At 43.8% G+C, this 21786-nt stretch overlaps 1 protein-coding gene across 5 annotated transcripts in view; it reads right to left on the reverse strand.

Annotated features, from left to right (window-relative positions):
• Carmil1 (capping protein regulator and myosin 1 linker 1) overlaps nt 1-21786 on the reverse strand; it is a 280263-nt gene that overhangs the window by 59828 nt on the left and 198649 nt on the right. For all 5 annotated transcript variants that reach the window (XM_087896478.1, XM_087896477.1, XM_087896479.1 and 2 more), the window contains exons 21-24: nt 18874-19046; nt 17029-17097; nt 13429-13522; nt 5846-5944 (exon numbers count right to left, since the gene is read on the reverse strand). In XM_087896478.1, coding sequence (XP_087752604.1) covers nt 5846-5944; nt 13429-13522; nt 17029-17097; nt 18874-19046 — 435 coding nt within the window. The remainder of the gene's footprint in view (nt 1-5845; nt 5945-13428; nt 13523-17028; nt 17098-18873; nt 19047-21786) is intronic.

The raw sequence follows: 21786 nt of genomic DNA on the forward strand, positions 1-21786 counted from the left end.
CTCAGTTGGGATAATGCTTGCCTAGCAACCGCGAAGCCCTGGGTTCGATTCCTAGTACCACACAAACTGGGCATGGTGGCACCCATCAGATATCCCAGCACTTGGGTGGTTGGGACACAAAGATCTAGAAGTTCAAGGTCTTTCTTGGCTACAGAGCGAGTTGAAGGGTAGATTGGGCTACTTGAGACATTGTCTCAGTCAATAAAGGTGAGATGTGTCTTGTCCTATTAGTGTGGGTGACGATTAAGTAAATGTCACCTAGGGTCTATCCCAGCAGCTTTGCCTCACAAGCCATTGGTACTTGAATCATCTTTAGTGAGTCCAGGATGGAACTAAAGAACACAAAGGAGGTAGCAGAGCATTGCTTATACAATTGCAGTAGCAGATGGTTACAGAATCCTTATTTTAAATCTGCCTTGGGGCAGACCTGCTCGTGAGTGACCCAGTTCTCCTGTGGTGGTGGATGCTATGTGGAATGAACATCCCTGGCTCATGGTCTTACTCCTGGTCCTCACCACCTCTGGGACCATGGGCTGCAATAGCCTCCATTTTTTACAGTCAGCCAAGAGTGGGTATGCAGCAGGAAAGGAAGTCAGAGAACAGACTCATCTCAAGTAAATAACAGTCACGGTGCTCTCCAAAACCTTCCTCTGGCATTTTCAGCACAGCTAAGCATTGGTTATTTTATGGTCTTGGAAAAAAAATGTTTAGCTAGGCAGCTGGAAGATAGACAATTTAAAATCATCCTCAGCTACAAAGCCAAGTTCAAAGTCAGTCTAGAACACGTTAAACTTGTCTCGCAAACATTAATAATAATAATAATAATAATAATAATAATAATAGGGTTGGTGAGATGGTTCAGCAGGTAAAGGTACATGCAGCCCAACCTGAGGAACTGAGCTCCAACCCTAAAATCCACATGACAAAGGAGATAATTGGTCCATCAAGGAAGGTGCCCTCTGATCTCTGTTGGGGAATGCAAGGCACACAGACAGGTCTACCTCCTACTCCCACATACAAGAAATAAATAAATAAAATGGAATGAATGCATAAAGAATGGAACAAATGAATAAAAAGTGTCCACCCGCCAGCAATCTATAAGTGCCCTGCCCCAACAGATAAGTCAGTTGAATCAACAAAGTTTAATTGTTCTCTTTTTAAAACTAAACTACCCTTTTTCTTTTCATTTTGAATAATTTGATATTGTGTCAATGGGAAGCTAAAATCTCCCTTCCTTCTCCTACAAATTTCAAAACATCAGAGCCCTCACCAAAAAGGGGGATCTGAGTCTTTTGGTAGAAATTGCACTGCATGCTTGATTCTCTGGGTTCAATCCCCTGCATTACAAAATGAAATATAATTGTAATCATTTTTCAGGGCTTGTCTCAGCACTCTAGAGGCAGAGACAGGAGGATCACCACAAGTTTGAGGCTAGCATGGGCTACATAGCAATTTGCAGGACAATCAGGGCAGCATTGTGAGACCCTAAGGAGAGGGACCGAGTGTGTTTTCAGAATCGCACAAATAGACTTAGATCCTGGCCTCAGAGCCAGGGTCTCCTGCTGCAGTGCTGACTCTCCTCTCTCTGTCTCTCTCTGTCTCTGTCTCTGTCTCTGTCTCTGTCTCTCTCTCTCTCTCTCTCTCCTTTTATGAAGTCAGGCTCACAATGTCTTTTGGGGCATTATAAAGGCAATTCAGGAAAACAGCACCCCTCAAAGCCGCTATCCTGTTGACGAGGACCCAGTAAGAGCAGTGTGATGCCCACAGGAGCCATTCTGCAGTGACATTCCCAGGCTTTATTAAGTGACGGTCTTGAGCCCCTCATAGGAAAATTTTGTGAAGGGTTTCGCATTTCGCCTCCGCTCTCCACCTCTCTATGCTTCCAGGCAGGAATCGAACACTCTCTGCATTCCCACATGCCCTGCAGAGAGCTGACTCTGTGCTTCTAAAAATCTCCATGATGGACATAAATCTTTACTCTTCAAACTGGCATATTGATCTAAACAAAAAATGCTCATCAATAATTCATATCTTACTGAGAATGGTTTTCTAATTTCAGAAGATAACCAGACACACATCTGAAGCCACAAAAGATCAACCCAAGCGGCTTGTGGAAACAGCCCAATAAAGTCAATCCTCTCCGCTAATACTAAAGAGCCCCCTGAAGTGTGTGCCGTCAGCATTCACAGAAGAGACAGTGTTTAAATGAACTCCACAAAAATGGTCTCCACATGGAACAGTTTTTAAAGCCAAAAGGAAAATAAAAGTTTAGTTCATCAAATGAAACAAATTCATATTATAAGGGCTCGTCCAAGCATTTGCTAGACTCTAACAAAACGAATCATTTGGAGTCTAGGGGGTGTGAAAGGCAAGTTATTTAGTTATGATATAGGGGAAAGTGCAAAGTTAAAACTTGCGGGGGCGGGGGGGTGAGAAATGATAGTGTTTCACTATCATTTTATAAGTCATATCCCTAAAGCATATCATTGAAAACATTTACAGGAGGGGACAGCAAAAAGACCACTCTAAGATAAGTGGTTACAAAGCTTTCGCAGCAGAGGAATGTGATCCTTTCAGCCAACCTTCCTGTTTCCATCTGACGCACATTATCTTTTAAGTTAACACATAAAACTGCTGTGGCCAGTGTTATTTGCTAACTTGAAAGAATCTAGAATCGTCTGGGAGTCTGGCGCTGAGCTGGCTGGTAGGGGATTATTTTGATGGCACTGAGGCACCATTCCCTGGATAGGACCGTGGACGGCATAATCAGACAAGAGACCTCAGTAGCAGCCTGCACCCCCCACTGCCTGCTTCCTCGCTGTGGATGTTATATGCTGAGCAGTTGCAAAGCTTTGGCACCTCAACTTCCCTGCCGTGAGAAAGACCCTGGAACTATGAAGCACAGTAAGCCCTTTCTCCCCGAAGATGCTTGTCAGAGCACTTTATCACAGAACAGAAAAAGAGACTAAGACTGCCAGGGCTCTACGGGTAAGTTCATTTGCCTCTACTCAGCACGGCCTTTCTTCATCTGTGCCCTGATCTGTCTTCCTAAACTCTTGCCCTTGAGAACCTGAAGAGTCCCTAGAGAGCATCATGAATCTATCTGAACATGACTCTCTTTCCTCTCTTTCCTTCCCTCAGCTTTTGGGTCTTAACGTTCCCATTCATAACATTAATAATTGTTCTCACAGTGGTGCAGTTCAATGGTCACCAGCAGGCTGGCCCTCGCTGAGATACACCTCCCTGAATTTGCTGCTTTATCTGAAAGCCTCAACAAGATGAATTGTAACCCAGAAGGAGTGGGCAGAGATGGATTACCCACTTCCGTCCTCTGAGCTGGCAGAAGGGCCGAGTTGGCTTCTCAGCAACCTCATCACACAACTGATTCATATCACACTTGCAGGGACCAGCAGGCTCCTTAAGAACCACTGGACTGCTGAACCAAAGCATAGAAACCCCTCGCAATAACCGCCATCTTGAGTCACTCTCAATGTTACAACTGTCTCTATTTCTTCCACCAAATTCTTTGTGGAAACAATGCTCTTTTCCTCTATGGCTATTTCTTTATTCAAGAGAAATCCACCCATACACCTGCTGCTGAAGAGAGAAAATCCTGACTAAGATAATTGCTCTGCCCCCAAGCAATGTCAACACAGAAGTGGGAAGAAACATCACAATCAACACTAATGCAAGGGCTATGTGTGCTGGTGCAGGCCTATAATCTACTGGGAATGTGGAGAGAGGAGCATCAAGGCTACACAGGAAATCGAACACCAGCCAGAGCAACACAAGAAACAGCCTCAATAAAAAAAAAAACAACTCTTAGACTTGATGACAAGGAAAATTACTGAGAGCCATTTCAGGGGACACATATAGGGGACATGTTTCAGAATGTTACTGAATGTGAAGGTGAGCCAAGTGACGATCTCCAGGAGAAAAATCAGCTCAACAAAGAGTGTTGAGAAAATGGCTCTTTGGAGGAGAAAAACTAGAGCTTGGGGTCAGATAATTCTGGGTCTGGGTCTGTGATTTTTAATACATAGCCAAGTTCACGATTATATGCATGGCACATGGTATATGTCCACATCTACTCCCTAGTGGCAGAAGGTGGTACCTGTAGTAGGTACACAAAGCCTAGAATAATCACTTTATTGGACAAGTTTCCAAATACCTGATTAAGAGGACTTATCTGGTGGGGGAGAGGGGGAGAATTCAGAAGCACAAAGACAGTACTGACTCTTACAAAATCCTAGATGAAGACACCAGACAAAAACCAATGCATGAAAAAGAGCCATGGCATTTCAGTGTTTCCTTCAAACACTTGTCTTCTGGGGCATGGCCACCAGTTAGGGGTTAGGAACAATTGTCACAAAGGGTCTATTCTTCCTGTATTTAAATGCCCCAGCACTTTAAGGTACATCTCCCCTGAAACTGCTGAAACGATTCAAGAAGGAAAATAGCTAGTAATAAAATCCCAGGAAATCTCTGAAGGGAAAGGTGGCAATGCACCCAGTACGTAATGACTCACATAATCAAGAATGAGCCACCAAGGCAGAGTTAAGCATCCACAGTCCTGTCCTGTTTGCAGTAGCTTTTCACTGAGAAGATGGAATTGGAGGTGAAAACCAAACACTAGAAATAACACTAATAGAAATTAGAAACAGGCACTTAGAGACACTGTTTTGTGTGTGTGTGGGGGGGGGGGGTTGGTTATTTGTATATTTTTGTTGGTGTTTTGTTTGTATTTTGGTGTGAGGTTGGGAGGAGCTGCCCTCTCAATCAGAAAGAATTTGGAAAAATGCTGGCTTAAGAAAGAAGTCTACATTTTGGGATCTCATTAAGGGAAAGGAGGCAAAGTTTCAATGTAACAGTCCTACTGCTTTAAGGTTAGACATTGGAACCAGGGCTGAAGCGATGGCTCCGTGCATAGGAGCACATGTGTGCTCCCCCATTAAAAATAAAAACAGATCTTAAGAAAAAAATAAAACCTGGTAATAACAGTAAGCTATAAAATACTTAAGTAATACTAGTCCCTAATAGGGGGGAAATTAAATTTAATTAAATGCCAAAATCTAAATAATACTTTCTCAAAAATTCTGCTAGGTAAGAAATATTTTAAAAAACTTTTCTTGACACGGATATGTTACTTGACTTTTCCTAATTAAGCACCACATGTGAGCAGTGCTGAGCTGGCTAAGAAGGGGGGTTCACTCAGCACTCTGAGATAACCAATGACAATATAACCAATCCTGTCAGTTCCTCTCAACCTTGTTTCAGAGATGACCACCTGGCTTGATTCCACTGTGGCTTTCACCTTCAATTGTTGGCTATTGGTTGTATGTTTCTGTTTAATGTTTTGGGCCAGGGTCTTATGTAGCCCAGGTTGACTCAAACTCTGTACAGACAGAGGTGATTTTGAATTTCCTCCTGTTTCTGACTCCCAGGCTGGATTACAGGCCAGAATCACTGTCTTTGGTTTACGTACTAAATGTGTCTTTATTTTTCAAATATATTAGTGATCAAAAATAGCTTTGGATTCCATGAAATAGCCAGTGAAACCCAGCTCTGTCACTGTTCAGCTTCTTCCTCAACCCCTATCTTGAGCTGTCACGTTCACAGTCTCCCAATTTCCAACACTTACAAAGCAGCAGGTTTTTTCCTTTAGCTCAAGGCTTCTAGGATTCCATTTTCCATTACAGTTTCTTCTTTATGTCTCAAATCCACTTTCCTCCCCTTCCATCTGCTGCGATTTCCCCAAGCCAGCTTCTATCAGAACTGTGCTCTACAAGCCTCTGCTCACAGTGAGGGGATGACGGTGCCCTTACCTGCTGGGTGGTGCCCTTACCTGCTGGGTGGTGCTGGTGACAATTCCCTGCTGGAGGCGGTAGGCCTGCTCCTGAAGATATTTTCTAGTCTCGTGATTCCGGAGCAGATAATTTTCTATCTGGAAATGGAACACACATATCTCTCAAGAACACCTTTCCGCTCCTCGGGGAATGAAGTCATCAGGGAAGGAGTCAGTGAGCCTGGCTCGCCAGCTAGCTCTCTGAGCCCACAACCCATTCAGGCTCAGGCCGAGCTCTGACACCGGGGTTTATCAGAGGTGCTTTTAGCTGGAAAACGAGCTTTCAGGTAGATGAAGTCGTTGCTGGGTGACTCTGAAACTGACAGAGATAAGCCAGTATTTGGTGGCAGCTGCTGCCGGCTCAGGCTTCTCGTCCCTGGGTGGCATGTTTTAACTACCATGAAGTTGAGAAGTGATTCTCCTCCAAGGAGGGCAGCAGTGCCCCCAAACCTCAGCCTCATCCACACCCCAGAACTGATCAGCACCTGGCTAATTATTTTGAGAGAGGAAGGGAAGAGAGGAAGGTATGCATGGGTGGAGGTGGGGGTGAGGAAGAGGATTAGGAAAAGAGAAAGAGGAAGAGCGAAGAAAGAGAGGTTGTGGACAAGGAAGGAATATAAGGAGGGGAAAATGTATGGAGGGAGAGAGAGAAAAAGGATATAAAATAAAAATATAAAAATAGTAACCTGGGCATAAAATTTTAATAATCTATCAAATTTTCATAGTTTCTCAAAACAGGTTGGATTTTAATAAAGTCACAGCAAATAAGGAAACATATTCCTACAAAAAAGAAAAATCCTGAAGTGGATTGACAATTAGTATGTTTCCACACAAACTCTCCTGAACACCGGGAGAGTCCAAATATAACTAGGTGAAAAGAAAGTGTTCATGAAGAGCAACAGACCATGGGGGGGGGCACTCTCTGACAGAGGGCGCAGGAGGAACTAGTTAGAATGATAAACACCCGGAAGAAGGCTTTCGCTGGGTTTGGTGTTCAAAGCCTGTAATTTTGATGCTCTGAAGGCAGAAGCAAGAGGATCCTTGTGAGCTTAAGGTCAGCCTGGGGTACACCATGAGTTCTAGGGCAGCCTGGGCTACATACAGAGCGCTGTCTCAAAAAATAAATATACTTTCAAAGAACAATCTGAGGACTGGAGATGTGACTCAGTTAACTGGGTGCTTACGTAGCACACATGAGACCCTGCGTTCAATCCCAGCACCGTGTAAACAACATGGTGGTGCACACCTCTGATCCCAGCAATGAGCAGGCGGGAGCAGAGGGTTCAGAGTTCAAACCACAGTCACCTAGGACATGGACTTCTGGGCATGCCTGAGGAGGGTATTTTGATTTACTGTTAATGGCTGTGGGAAGAACCCTCTCAATCGCGGGCAGGGCCATTCTCTGGGCAGGGGACCCAGGACGGCACAAACGGAGAAAGTAAACTGAATACAAACATTTTTCTCAGGTGTACTGTGAGCAGGGTCTTTGAAGTCCCTACACCTATGGCATCCTTGCCATGGACTAGAGTTTGGAACTATGAGCCACCGTTAACCCTTTCTTCCTTGAGTTAGAGTGTTTTATCATAACAAGAGGAAAAGAAACTAAGACGCTGGTTACAAAGTGTTGTATACGTGACTGCCCAATAAGCATCTCTCTCTTACACACACACACACACACACACACACACACACACACACACACACACCTTCCTATAAACATTAGCAGCTGCAGCATAAGAGATCATACACAGTGAAATCAGAAGAGACAAAGGCAAGATAAAAAAGGAGTTTAAGGCCAAGCTGAGCTATGTGAGACACTGTCTCAGAAAGAGAGAGGAATGATTTAAGGTGGGTAAATTGCGCCATCTTGGTTTATTTTCCCCCTCTTTATTGTTTTAATAATGTGCCGTAACCATTTGCCTTTTAATTTGTCACTGTGGTTCCCTGGTTAAGAATGTCTAATAACTGTGAAGCTCTTACTGTTATTACATTTTCATTTTCCATATGCTAAAATAACTACTACTCAGTAGCAATTAGAAACAATTAAAACCCAGACAGTAATTACCTGCATCCCAGGAAACAAGAAAGCAGAGCAAAAGAGCCTTCCCGCTAAACACAGAGGAGGCAACAGGAGAAAAGAAAGCTCCCTTCCCCTCAACCGAAGCATCATTAACACAGCACGCAGCCCCCTGGAGCTAGAGCACAGGGGCTTCCTCTCAAGGCCTCCCAGCAGCCAGCTCTTGCCAAGGTGACACATCAATGGGAAATGTTCTGCTACAGAGGTTCCGAGCAGCAGCGACAGACACCTGAGGCCACCCAGCTTTCCACCCTTTGGCTCCGTCCCTGTCTTTGCATAGCTGGATCACACTGGGCCTGAAGTCTGAGAGCAATCTGCTCATCAGGAAGCTCATTTCACGCAGACAATGGGTACAGACAAGGCTGGCAGGGCCTGTGTTCCCAGACCTTTCCCAGGGCCAGCCATCCTGCTTCACAAACCAAGCCAGGAAGGAGCTTTAGGGTCTTGTTATTGTTTTAAGAAAAAATCATGTGTGAAGTTTGTTCCTTTTTGTGTATCTATGTGAGGTAGTTCAAATGTATTTGACCCCATAATCTCATGGAGAGTGGCACTATTAGAAGGTGTGGCTTTGTGGAGTGGGTGTGGCCTTGTTGGAGGAAGTGTGTCACTGTAGGGGTGGGCTTGGACGTTTTCTATGCTCAGGTTGCTGCCCAGTGTCTCAGATCACTTCCAGTTGCCTGCTGATCAAGATGTAGTCAGCACCAGGCCTGCATGCGTGCCGCCATGATCTCACCATGGTGGTAATAGACTACACCTCTGAACTGTAAGCCAGCCACCACAATGAAATGTTTTCCTTGATAAGAGCTGCTGTGGTCATGGTGTCTTTTCACAGCAACGGAAACCCTATCTAAGGCTGTATGTGTACCTGTTGATGTGTATACAGGTGCCCGTGTCCACATGTATACACATACATGGGTCCACACAGGCCAAAGGGCAACCTCCGTTGTCACTTCTCGGTGTCACCCTCCACTCTGGTGTTTGAGACAGTCTTTCTGTCTGGCCCAGAACTCAACAGTTAGGGTATGCTGACGACCTAGTGAGCACCAGGAACTCTCCTGTTCATGGGAACATGCCACCACACCCAGTTTTTTATGGTGGTTCTGAGAGCAAACTCCAATCTTCATGTGCAATAAGCACTTTACTGACTGAACCTATCTCCTGTCCCACAAAGCATGTTACTGAAAACAAGTTTAAAGGAAAGAGGAATTACAAGTTCCATGTATCTTTGCTGTCAGTCATGAACCTATTGCTACTGAACTTAGCAGGGTAAGATTTCATTCCACACAATATTCCAGACAGAAGATGTAAACCTATCCGCTGGGGACGAAGAGCTCAGAACCCAGTTGGGATCATATGAGGAGGAGCCAACATAGGCATTGTCCTGGTGAAGGGATGGGAGCAGGGGCAAGAGGGAGAAGGTCCAAACCCAGGGATATGTCTCCAGAGCCAGGTAGACATCTCCAGAGGCAGGACTGGCACAAGAGGTAAAAGTCCTAGATCAAAATTGAGGAGATTTGTATTGGAAAAACAATTTACAAAGATTGAATATATTTTTGTTTTTAGAAAAGCTAAAGTAAATAGATCTAATTTCCCTAGAGAACAGAATATAGCTGTCAAGATAAAAACAGGCTCAGCTGAGCATGAAAACACAATAAATTCAAGGCACATGATAACCCCACCACCACACACAGACTCTCACACACACACTGAAAACCACAAGCAAGCACCCGACTCTTACTCTACAGCACTTCATTTGGGCAGCCTCGGATATTCCAAGCAGGCCACCAACTCGTGATAGGTAAGAGTGACCTTGAACTTCTGATCTTCCTGCCTCACTCTCCCAAGTATTAGGATATAAGCATGTGGCACCATCACTTGCTCTCTATGCCTTTTTAAAGTTTTCTTCAATGGAACGTTGTATTTTCGTAGGGTTGGGTAAACACCTGCCACTTGGAACATTGCTTTTACTTGTGCTTTTTTTTCTTCTTTTTCTCTCCCCTCTTTGTCTTTACTAAAGATATATCTGGTTTTCATTTTTCTCCTCTTCTCAAGTATACCAGATTTAGAGAGGGAGCATTTATAATCCACAAAGCAAAGTCTGAAATATTCTAAAATCCAAATATTGCAAGCATTGGTGTGTTGTTCTAAGGGGGGAGTTTTCATATCTGACCTTAGGTGGTGGGCTGTGGTGAGAACACAGATGCACTATCCACAGCAGAGAATGCATTGTGCTGCACGTGCACAAGACACAGACGGCACACATAAATTCATACTTAGACGTGGGTCTTAACCCCACAGAATTTCATTACACACCAGCTAACGTTCCCGAGTTCTACTCACCAGAAAAAGATAACCGTCTGGAAAGATTTCTGGTCAAGCCTTTCAGGTATTCGTTTGTTTTTTTTTTTTTTTTGAGTGTTTGCCTTTATGTCCACAATACAAGTTTATAAAACTCAAGTCTACTTCCAAGTAGCATTGCACATTTCATAAATATTTACTCCCTTGTCACGAGGACTGCTAGCCTTCCTCCGTCCTTTCTCAGCATGCTGTCACTTACTTCACATCACCACGCACTACGATACCCAGCTACCTTGCATCTTCACACGGTGACATCAGTCATCTCACTTCACCACATGGGATGTCATTTCGTCATCTGAGGTCACCGCAACTCTGATACCCAGTCACCTCACATTTCCACACATTATGACTGACATCCAGCACCCTGTTGCCAGTATTTCTTTATGGAGGCAATCTTCCCTTAGAGTCATTTGAACTAAGAAAAATGGGACTTTATTTTGCCTTAATTCCCTCTTTAACGTTCTTCCTCTCTAAGCATTTGAAGAACTTGCAGGCCTCAGCTTTTGTCTTTACATCTCAGCTGGACTTGGCAATGGGTGTCTGTAAGGGTAGCCAAATTCTTAGTGCCCCTTCCCTTCCATTTCCTCATCTGCACAATGGGGATGAAACATGTACACCCATGTGAGTTTATGATAAACATTTGAATGGTATACCTGGCACTCATGTGTTGACATATTTGCTAGACCTCCACTAACATAATTATGGCATTATTTAATTTTTCCTATTTATATACATATATATGTATACACGCATGCACGTAGACATACATATAAGAGTGTGTATGTGTGCGAAAACTAAAGTTCAGAAGAATTAAGTAATTACTGGAGGCTACAAAGTTGGGGTTTTTGTTTGTTTTTTGAGATAGAGTCTCCCTCTAAAGTTCAAACCAACCTTGAACTCAGAGAGATCCTTCTAGGAGAATAGATGTGAGTTATTATACTTAGGTAAGAATTGGTTTTAAGGCCATATATTTCAAATAAGAACCTGCGATAATGTCTTTTGCCATTCTAGATCCTTTCCTGCTCCTTCCTATTATTCATTTTTACTCAGGATATTTAAGAAGGATCTAAGCACACATGGTGGGAAATACACATTGTGAAGACTGAAAAATTTGGAAACCACACGGACTTTTCTTCAAGAAGCTCCTGGTCTGTGGTGTGGTTTGAAGAAGAAATGTCCCTTGTTGGCCCATGTGGTCCTCTGCTGGCGGTGCATCTGGGTAAGGTTACGGAACCTTGAGAAGGTGCAGCTTTGCTGAAGGAAGTACATCACTAGGAATGGACAGGCTTTGAGGGGTCCTAGCCTGGCCTTACATCCTATTCTGCTTCTCTGCTTCCTGAGTGTGGCTAGAAAAGTCATCAGCGTCCTGCTCCTGCCTCCATGCTTCCCTTGCCTGTTGTCATGCCTTCCTCTTGCAGAGACAATGGACTCTATGTCTCTGCAATCATAAGCCAAGCTAAGTCCCTTTCCCTCAGATTGGCTCTGGCCATTGCATTCTCTCACAGCAACAGAAAGCAGCTAACCGAGTCTGTCAGGAGAGAAAATGAAGAGGGGAGTAATTGAACTCGATGTGCAGGTGAGGAAATTCTAGGCAGGCCACTCTGTCATGGTGATATAGGTGGGTCTTCTGTATTTCTGTTGCTTTCATTGGTTAATTAATAAAGAAACTGCTTGGCCTGATAGGTCAGAACATAGTTGGGTGGAGTAGACAGAACAGAATGCTGGGAAGAAGGCAATGAGGCAGTCGCCATGACTCTCCTCTTTGAGAGAGATGCAGGTTAGGATTTTTCCCGGTAAGCCACCACCTCATGGATCTATACAGATTATTAGATATGGGTTAGTCAAGATGTGAGAGTTAGCTAATAAGAGGCTGGAACTAATGGGCCAAGCAGTGTTTAAAAGAATACAGTTTCCATGTAATTATTTCAGGTAAAGCTAGCTGGGCGGTGGGAAGCAGCCTGCCGTTCCTCCTATTACATCATGGGAATGAAAGCACCCTAAGTAGTCATTGTGGGTACTCTAGACACTAGATTTTACCCTCGAGAGTCAAGCACAGTGGTGGAGAAAGAGCCGTGTCCCAACCATAGAAAGGCAATGGTTCTCAAACATCAATGACCAATAAAGCAGATACAACCAGACTACTAAATCTGGCCTAGGATTCAACACTGCAGTTCCCTGAGATGGGGCAGAATAAAAAGTTAGAGCTGGTAATAGATGGAACAGGAAGAAGACAGAAGGCAGATCCTAGATAGAACTGTGCTCTGTTAGGGAGAGCAAGCTTTAGTTATCAGAAGATCCGCCAGTAAAGGATGGCATGAAGGTTTGGTCAGATTCACCATAAAAGGTGGTGACTGATTTTTCTAATATGGAAAAGAGACAGGAGTTTCCAAACACCAAGATCATGGTGAGAGATAAAGTCTTGAAGAAAGGTATTCTAATGACACAGGGACAGGAGAACAAGAAAAGGGTTTTAGGCTTCATAATCTGGAAACTGGGTGGCCCATCAGCTAACATAGATTGTGAGAAAGGAGAAGTCAGGTTTGGTAATCTGGCTGGAGGATAGCACCATCAAAGAGAGAGAACTAAGAGGGAGAAATGATTTTAAAAACTCTAGAAAAAGCACCAGAGTAAAAATGGAACACACGAGCACATCTAAACTGAGAGGAAACATTCATAAAAAGCAAAGGATGCTCTAATCCTACCCCTTGACAGATGGTGGCAGAAGGAACAGAAGTTCAGGTCATCCACTGATACATAGCGAGTTTAAGGTTGCCTTGGACTGTAGAAGACCCTGGTTCAGAAGACCAACACAAACAAACAAACAAATAAACAAAACCCTGAAAGATGAGATATAGGAAAGTCAAGGAGCAAAAATATGCCTCAACTTCCCATATTCTCCAAAGATGGGGAATTGTCTGCACTTGGACATGCTGATATTACAATAATGTTATTATGTTCCCCTAAAAGTTCATGTCAGGTTTCAGTCTTCATTATTTTTCCATATCAAGCCAAGAATTATTCAGTCACGATCTTAAGAATACATGGTTTAAAAAGCTTTTATGGTAAAGCCATGTTCACATGTTCAGAATAAGTATGAACAAAATCTAAATGTGAGCACAATGTACTCAACCCTCCCAGTTCTCGATACCTTCTGTAGAGCTTCTTCTGTCTTCTCGGGGTTTGTTTTAAGAGCCTGGGAAGCATCGTACATTGGAATTGGCATGAATCTCAGCGTGTAGTTTCTGGAGAAAGGAACAGAAATATACACTTTAAAATAACATTCTGTTACCTCAATTGAGCATTTTTTTTGATCTAAAAAGATAGTTGTAAGATTATCTTTTAAAAGTCAGATATGGTAGTGAATGCCCTTAATCCCGAGGCCAGCCTGGTGTAGGTCAGGGCTACATAGAGAGATGCTGTCTCAAATAAACACACAATAACTTTTTATTCTTGTTAAACTGGTGTACACCCGTAATCCTAGTACTGAGAAGGGTGAAGCAGGAGGATTACTTTGATTTTGAGGCCAGCTTAAGTGACACATAAAGTATCACCTAGTCCAGTCAAGGTTACAAAACAAGTCCAGGTCTCACAAAAACAAAATACTCCTCTAAGTCACCCAGCCATCAAAGGGACCTCAATTGCAGAGTGGTTTTTAATATTCATATCCATTAGTGCTGGATAACACCATTAATTTGCAATGTCCTACAAAACAGACATGAAGTTGATGAATTTATTTTTGCTTTCCATTCTGAATTAACATGAAAGATAAAAATCTTCTCACTGGACTAGAAAGATGGATAGAGAAAGCTAAAAAGAAAGTCTAGTATCAAATGGCTTCATGGTTTCAGTTATTCACTGAACTGATGGTACCTGTGAATCACATTTGATAGTCAGACTAAAATGGGTACAAGAAGAAAACACAAAGACAAAAAAGATGCCAAGTCATTAGCAGTCACAAAACAATACGCTCTATTCTGGCATTCTTTGGGTAAATATATTCATAACAGGTAACCATCTCTAGAATAAGCCTGAGGGAAAAAGGTGGCCTGCCTGGCTAGGGCCCCTGATCCCTGTGAGCCACTGTACAGCTTGCCTAATAAATCAGTCAAAGCCTATCAGGTGTGGAAACCAACTGTGGGGTACTGTGTCCATGCTATGAAACTGCTATTGGCAGACTGATCAGACTCAAGAGTGCAGAGGACAGTTACCTGGGGTGAAAACCAGCCCAGAAATTGGAGCCTGCCCTGTTTCATGTTGCTGTGTGCCCAGACAACCATTCCCACTTGCTCTGAAACACACACTCCAACACAGCAGATGCCTGCTCACCCCTACCCATAAGGTGACTCTCCACTTCTACAGCCTGCTGTCCAGAAAAAAAAAATGATCTCTTGGCACCATTTGGGGATGACCTGGGCATTTTCCACATACAATGGAGTAACACCAGGGTCAGACTTTAGATCTCCAAACAGTGAGGAACTGGAAATCTCATGGACATCTAGGTGGCGATCACTGGAGGAGGGGCTTAGCAACTAACCCCCCTACAATAAGTCACTAGCAATAAAAAAATAATGAAAAAAAAATCATTTTATTAGCAGCAATAACTTAGATCGTGTTTTCTCATAGGGAAAAGAGCCATCCAGTCCACGAGATAGAGTAGTACTTCAATATAAAATTAAACAAAGGAAGGCTGCAATCCCTACAACTTTAATTTCTATCTTTGTTTACTTTGTATGTGCTGCACAGTTGTTTGTTTATAAAAGGAACCAGCCAAATGGAATTAAAAGACTATAAATCTTTTTATAATCTTTCCCGCATCCAAATTTTATCACATTCGAGACCTGCACCGTTTATTTAACCAACAGTGATATGGAAAAGCTGGCATCTTGGAGCACAGCAGCCATGACTGACCGATCCGGGGACACAACCATCCACCTGGCATTTCCATGTTGAGTACTGAGGGGGTGTGTTCCTGGCTTCTCTTAAATGCCAGCCTGGGATGACAGTGTTCCACGTGATTGGGGATGACTGCTGGGATGTGAACACAGCAAAGATCCCTGTTCCTCCTGTAGGGACAGAGCAGCAGCAGACACAGATGGTTCTGTAGTCACTGACAGCTCTTGGAGGAGATGGTGTACTGTGATATGGTAAGCTGCTTTCCCACACTTTGCAATGGCCTGGTGTTACTAGAAACAACGAAGCCAGGCATAGCACTTGCCCTGTAATCCCAGGACTCTTAAGGCAAGTCTGAAACCAGCATGGTCTACCATAGCAAGACAAGGTCTCAAAAGGTGGGGAATGGGGGAACTAGGAAATGAATTCTGATTTTTGCACTCTGATTCCTGGCTCAAGCAGAAGGTATTTAGAGTTGGTCATGGGGCACACACCTTTAATCCCAGTACTTAGGAGGCAGAAGCAAGTGGATCTCTGTGATGTAAGGCCAGCTAGGGCTACCTAATGACACCCTGTCTCAAGAAAACCGAAACAAATGGAAAAGCGAAAGTATTTGAAGAACATTAACTCTGATCCACTCCCTTGAAAAAACAGGATACATGAAGAAGTGAGAGAGGCCACATGCTCACTGATGGGGCTGGAAACAGCACATTGAATCTGAAGCTCCTCCCACCAGCCTACAGGAAATTGGGCGTGGGCAGTGATCTAGGATAGTGAGACTTTCCTTCCTTTCCTGGGGAAGGGGCTTCTCCGTGGCTGCCCGCATCTCCCAGTGTGTTTTAGAACATCTTCCGCCCAAGGCTGAGGATCTACTTAGAGCATTTCTTAAATCTGAAGGCAGCCACACCCTACCCTTGCTGCATCCATCCACACTAGACCGGGAGATTACTGAGGGCAGGTAGGGGGTTCCTGCCTGCAAAGAGTGATACAATTCCTCCCCATCTTAGAAGCACCATGGCCCATGTGCAAAAGTTCCAGTAAGAGAATGTCATCTTTAACATGTTTTAAGGCTGTAGCAGTTAAGATGAGATGCCCTGGAACACTTGCCTGGCAACAGTACCTCCATCAATGAGCTAATGTCAAGTTCTGTCTCAGGTCTCCAAGACCAACAACCTTCGGGTCCAGTAAGCTCAGTGAAATTTCCCTGTTTGCCTTGCCTCAACCTCTGGGGAATGTGCTCAAGGTTGACAAAGGCACATGGATTCTCCATGTGATGCTTTGTTCTTCTGGGTGAGTGCTACAACTATACCTCTCTGCTTTGGAGCTGCTCGGAATGATTTCTTAGTCTGACAACAGACAAAACAGAAAAGAGAAGATTCTAGTGCTATTTTCATCCGTGTCTAGCATTGTTGGGTTTTTTTTTCATTTCATTAATCAGAAAAATGCATTTTTGGCAGCAAATAACAATTGTAGCTATCAATTACAATTAAAAACATTCATAACAATACAATAAGCCTGGGACCCACCATTAACCAATTTCACTATAGATAACTCTCCCATCCCTACCTTCACCCCCCATCCATGTTGTACAGATAAACAGAAGAGTAAACCCAGCTCAGAGGGACTGTGGGCCACAGAAGCAGGGGGAACAGTGACTCTGGTGCCCATCTGCTTCGGCAGATCAGCACCTCGGCCCTTGTGCTGCACATGAGAAAACTCACATCAGGGCAAAGCTACTGTCCTTTTCAACTCCACGGCTGGTTTAAAAAGATCTGTTCTCTACCTACGGTTTCTTCCAGGCACTAAGGCCGTTGGTTCTTCAGGACTGTGTCAGAGAAGAATCCTAATTAGAACTTACTTTTCCATAGCAACGGCTATATCTTGAAAGCCTTGTGCGGTGATGTTGTTTTTGTCCCAGATGACTGTCCTGTTTGGAAATGAAACCATGGCAATGATCAGACACTGAGGTGTGGTGGAGATGACCATCCCACTGGAGATAAATTACTCTGGATCAGCACTGTCTAGGAACATCCAACTTTTTGAAATTCCAACACAACACTCATGGCCAAAAGTCATGCAATGCAGTTAACTTTTTAGAAATTTCATAGTGTTTTAACTAAGTCTAAGAGTGTGTATTGGACTGAATTCATAGCTATCTCTGATAGACTGAAGTGGCATGCCATCCACAGGATATACACTGGATAGGCCTGTAAGCATTTTAATAGCATTATGTAACCAAGGAATAACATTCATTTGTTTCATCACAACAAAAATGCTGGGGTTGAACCCAGGGCATCATGCACTATACCACTATACCACTGAGCTATACTCTCAGCCCCTACATTAAAGTTTAACATGGCTATCACACCTATATCTGGAAAATCCACACCTAAAAGTGCAGCAAATATGTTGACATATAGAAATTCTTAAGACCATACCAGCCAGAAAACTAAAGCACCTGGTCTCCCTATTCCCCTCCAGACAGCATCCTCAAATTCAAATAGAAGCTGAAGCTCCGACCAAAGATGCTACCCAGACCTATGTTCAACACAAACATCTTCAGGCACAGAGACCTTCTCTATCCTCAAACTCTAGAGAAAGCTCTGGTCTCTCATGTTTTCTCATTTCCCTGTCCTGGTGTGATCTTGAGAACTTCACTCACTCAGTTGTTAAAGACTGTAAAATAGGGGGCTGTTTACTTACTAATGTAGGAAAACACAACCTTCCCTTCTGAACATGTATACTTCTGAGCTATTTTAGGATTCTCCTGCACACAGAAACTACCTTTTGTTTCTCTGGGTTTGTCTGGCAGACCCCAGACCACAGCTGTTACTGTTCTCCCGCACTAAGCTTAAGGACCGCCTTTACTCACACTGACTTTCAACGTTCCTGCCGCTGCTCTTGCCTTGTGGCTTCAGCTTAATCAGAGGCTCCCGATTCTGTCTCGTGCTAGAGAAAGAAGCACCCCCCCCCGCAAAAAAAAAGCACTGGAAGAGCAACAGGCTCTTCATTCACCAGACAGACAGACCAACCACAAACCCCAATTACTCTGAGCATCAGACACAAAGAGGCGAAGTTCCACTGAGCTATGTGTACAAAGAACTCAGGGCAAGTCTGGGAGCAGAGAACTAGTCCCAATGGGGGACCAATCTTTGAACAGCACACCTCTAGTACCCTTGTGCTTTAAGGTTATACAGAGGTAGGAACTGGAGGAAAGGTCTCAGATCCCCAACCACATATGGTCATGTACCAGATAAGGACACGTGCCAATCATGGACCACTAACTCAAGGATCTCACGGTCAGCTTCTTTTGCGCAAATATGCTCTGTGGCACTTGCTGAGCTATATCACCTGAGGACGCTTCTCTTAAAACATGGCCTGTCACTAAGAGACATAGACTGCCTGAGTCTGCTCCTCAGTGTGGCCTGCAAAGGTGGCCCTGCTTCTCACTGCCATTATCTCCCTGGTAAGCTGTCAAGACTCTGTTGAAAAGAAACCACAACACACTGCCAGGGTTTTACATCCCAGAGGACTTGTAAAGACAGACAAACATCTCAGGAAATACTATATATACATTCAGGAGTGTCCCAGGCAAGTAATCTGATGAAAATGGTGAAATCTCTTTCTTCCCAGTGAGTATCCTGGGAGGCTGAGACTCCCCAGAAAGGTCACCCGCTCCCAAGACCAGGACAGCCCTGCCTACCTGAGCTTGGTGTTGATCTGCAGAGCCTTGGCGAGCATCTTGGCCCCCATATCCCCCATGCCGTTCCCACTGATGTCCACTTTGGTCAAGGAGGTGTTGCTGCCCAGGGCATTGATGATGATGGTGACCTCAGTCTTGAGTTTTGAGTCAGCCAGGGACAAGGACTGCAGAGGCTGCAGGGCAAACAGCACACAACACTGAACGGTCTCATCGAAGTACTGACCACTATCCAGCTCTCCATGGAGAACCGAACGTGGACCCACTGAATTGTCTGCTTTGGAAGCTGCTGTCTAAAGCCATGGGTGGGGATGAAGCTGGAACCTAAAGGTTCTGGAGTTGAACAGACATCCTAGGTAAAAGTTGAAGAATAGGTGCTTTACTGCTGAATATCTGGGGCTTCTATGGCAAGACATGGATCACCAAAGCATCCAAAGTATCCCAACTGAGGCATTATTCTTTTCTATCCATTTTATTTTTCTCTAAGTGAAACAATAACCCTAAAACACAGAGACAAAATACAAAGTAAAAACCCCCCAAGATGATAATGTTTGACCAATGACTATTTACTAAGCATGTACTGTATCTAACCACTGCCTGCTCTTTTCATGTGTGGATTCATATCCAGACTATGTGTGGATTCATTTAACCCTCTTAGCTACCCATTACATGGACACTATTGTCATTGTAATTTACCAAACAGAAACAGAAGGATTAAGCAACTCAGCCAAAGTCACACAGTTAAAAGATTGGCATGAAGGGTGGGGAGGACAAGTTTGTACCCGGAACTTGGGAAGCGGGAGCAGAAGGAGCAGAAGTCAAAGTCAGCATAATGTGCATGGTATTCCATCTTACAAAAAAACAAACAAACAAACAAAAAAAACCCCAGCAAAACAAAAGCAAAATCACAGAGTTAGAAAGGAGCTGAATCAGGACCAGCTGGAATGAGCTAGTTTCAGATTGCGTGCTCTCAACAACTACACCACACTACCCCAAGGAGCTTCTTCCAGAGCAGTTTTGGTCATCATCCTCTAACTTTATCTTATGTTTCCCTAAGAAACAATGTCTGCAGTCAGAAACAAAAAGTCCAATCTGTACAACCTGTTTACTTTACCACACACTGTAAGTGACCGCTAACTAGCACCTTCCCTGATCCCTGAAACTAGAGACCGAAAGTCACACAGGGTGGCTGTAGGTTTGGTCTGGTCATCATCAGGGTACCTGACCAGATTCTTAACAGGGTTTCTTCCTTGTGCCCAGCTCACTCAACCTACTCTGCTGTCTCCCTAATCCTGTGGGCATCTGCATTGGAAAGACTTGGGACACGGCACAGCTTAATGAAGTGGGACGGATTCCAAGGCATGAATCACCACAGCATTAAAGCCCCAATTCAGATCTGGGGACTGAGGACATCTTCTGGGTGATGTGGACTGGTCTACCTCATTCCCTTAAGCAGCTCTGACACCCAGGCAGGTGAACGGCTACCTGTGACTGCTTCACCAGGTTGTATTGATCATGCACCCGTGTGTATAAAAGAAAGAGGTCTCTCTCAATGAAGTACAAGGGACAGGATGAGGTGGGTGGAGTTAAAACTTGGACATCAGTCAGGCATGGTGGCTCACACCTGTGATCTCAGCACTTGGGAGGTAGAGGAAGGAAGATAAACTGAGACCAGACTGTACTTATACAAGATCCAGTTTCAAAGGCGTCGGATAAAAAATGAAAGACTCAAATATCTATACAGCACTGTCACGTAACTCAGTTAGACTAACTGACTGCACCCTTATCCTTGACATCCAGATGAAATGCTACTGCTCAGACTCAATCCAGGACAAATCAGAAGGCAAAGGCACATCAGTCAGGGTCAAACCAATACCAGCGAAAGGGACTGTGGTGGCGAAGACAATGAAATCCCAGGCAAAAGTCTAAGAAGCTACAGTGGTCTTTATATCTTACATGCAGATAAACGGAAAACAGTGAAAAGCGCCCAGACTTAGGCAACCTAACGCCATAAACAAAAGCACATGCAACACTGCTTTACAGAAGCTGTAGCCTCATTTCCCCGTTTCTGCACTCTCTAGTCCACCACTACAAAAATGATCTGTCGTGGCTTCTTTCCGATACTAGAAAAGCGCCAGTTCAAAAAGCTACCAATTACTATCCCATCATGACATTCAAATTCTAACACATCCCAATTAACACTTAAGAATAATGGGTAGAGTCGTAATGGGAACAGGAGGACCCAAATTGCATACATATTTATAAGGTCAGTTTTTCCGATTCGTTGCACTTCTCCACAGCTATACTACCTGAATGCTTAATGCTCAATCAAGGCTCAGTCTCCAGGTTGCCCTCCTGGGGGAAACTCATCCTAGTCTGTGGATCACAGCATGGTTTTCTATGCAGTCCTTCAAAAAAGATTCTCTGCCTTTTTCTGACCACTCACTATCACCATCCATGAATCTGGTTGCTGTCACCTTCATCTACAGCTGAAGATGGTACTAGAACTCTCAGGAAGCAGGGTTTGCCCACCGAATATCACGTGTAGTTCTGGGTGACTGAGATATTCCACGGGCTGCCAAGGAACGTGTTCCACAGAGGACAAAGCATCAAAGGAGGGGGTTGCTTCTGAATGCCCAGCTCTTACTTAAGCAAACCGAAAATAGGACCAAAGGAATCAGTTTTCTATGGCATCTCTGAATGCATGAGGGTCAACAACTAATCACATTAAATTGGCTTGTATACTATAGATTCATAAGTAAAAGAAAAAAATGGGTGGTAATTGTCTTTTGAAAAACCCATATCATTTTCAGTGATACAAAAATAAAAACATTGTTCATCATAGAGTTATTATCAACATACGAATTAAACTTGTAACTCAGCAGAACTCGCAATTACATAGCAAACATGCCATCT

This window comes from Myodes glareolus, chromosome 14 (genome assembly GCF_982192425.1).
Source record: "Myodes glareolus chromosome 14, mMyoGla1.1, whole genome shotgun sequence".
In the NCBI taxonomy this organism is placed as follows: domain Eukaryota; kingdom Metazoa; phylum Chordata; class Mammalia; order Rodentia; family Cricetidae; genus Myodes; species Myodes glareolus.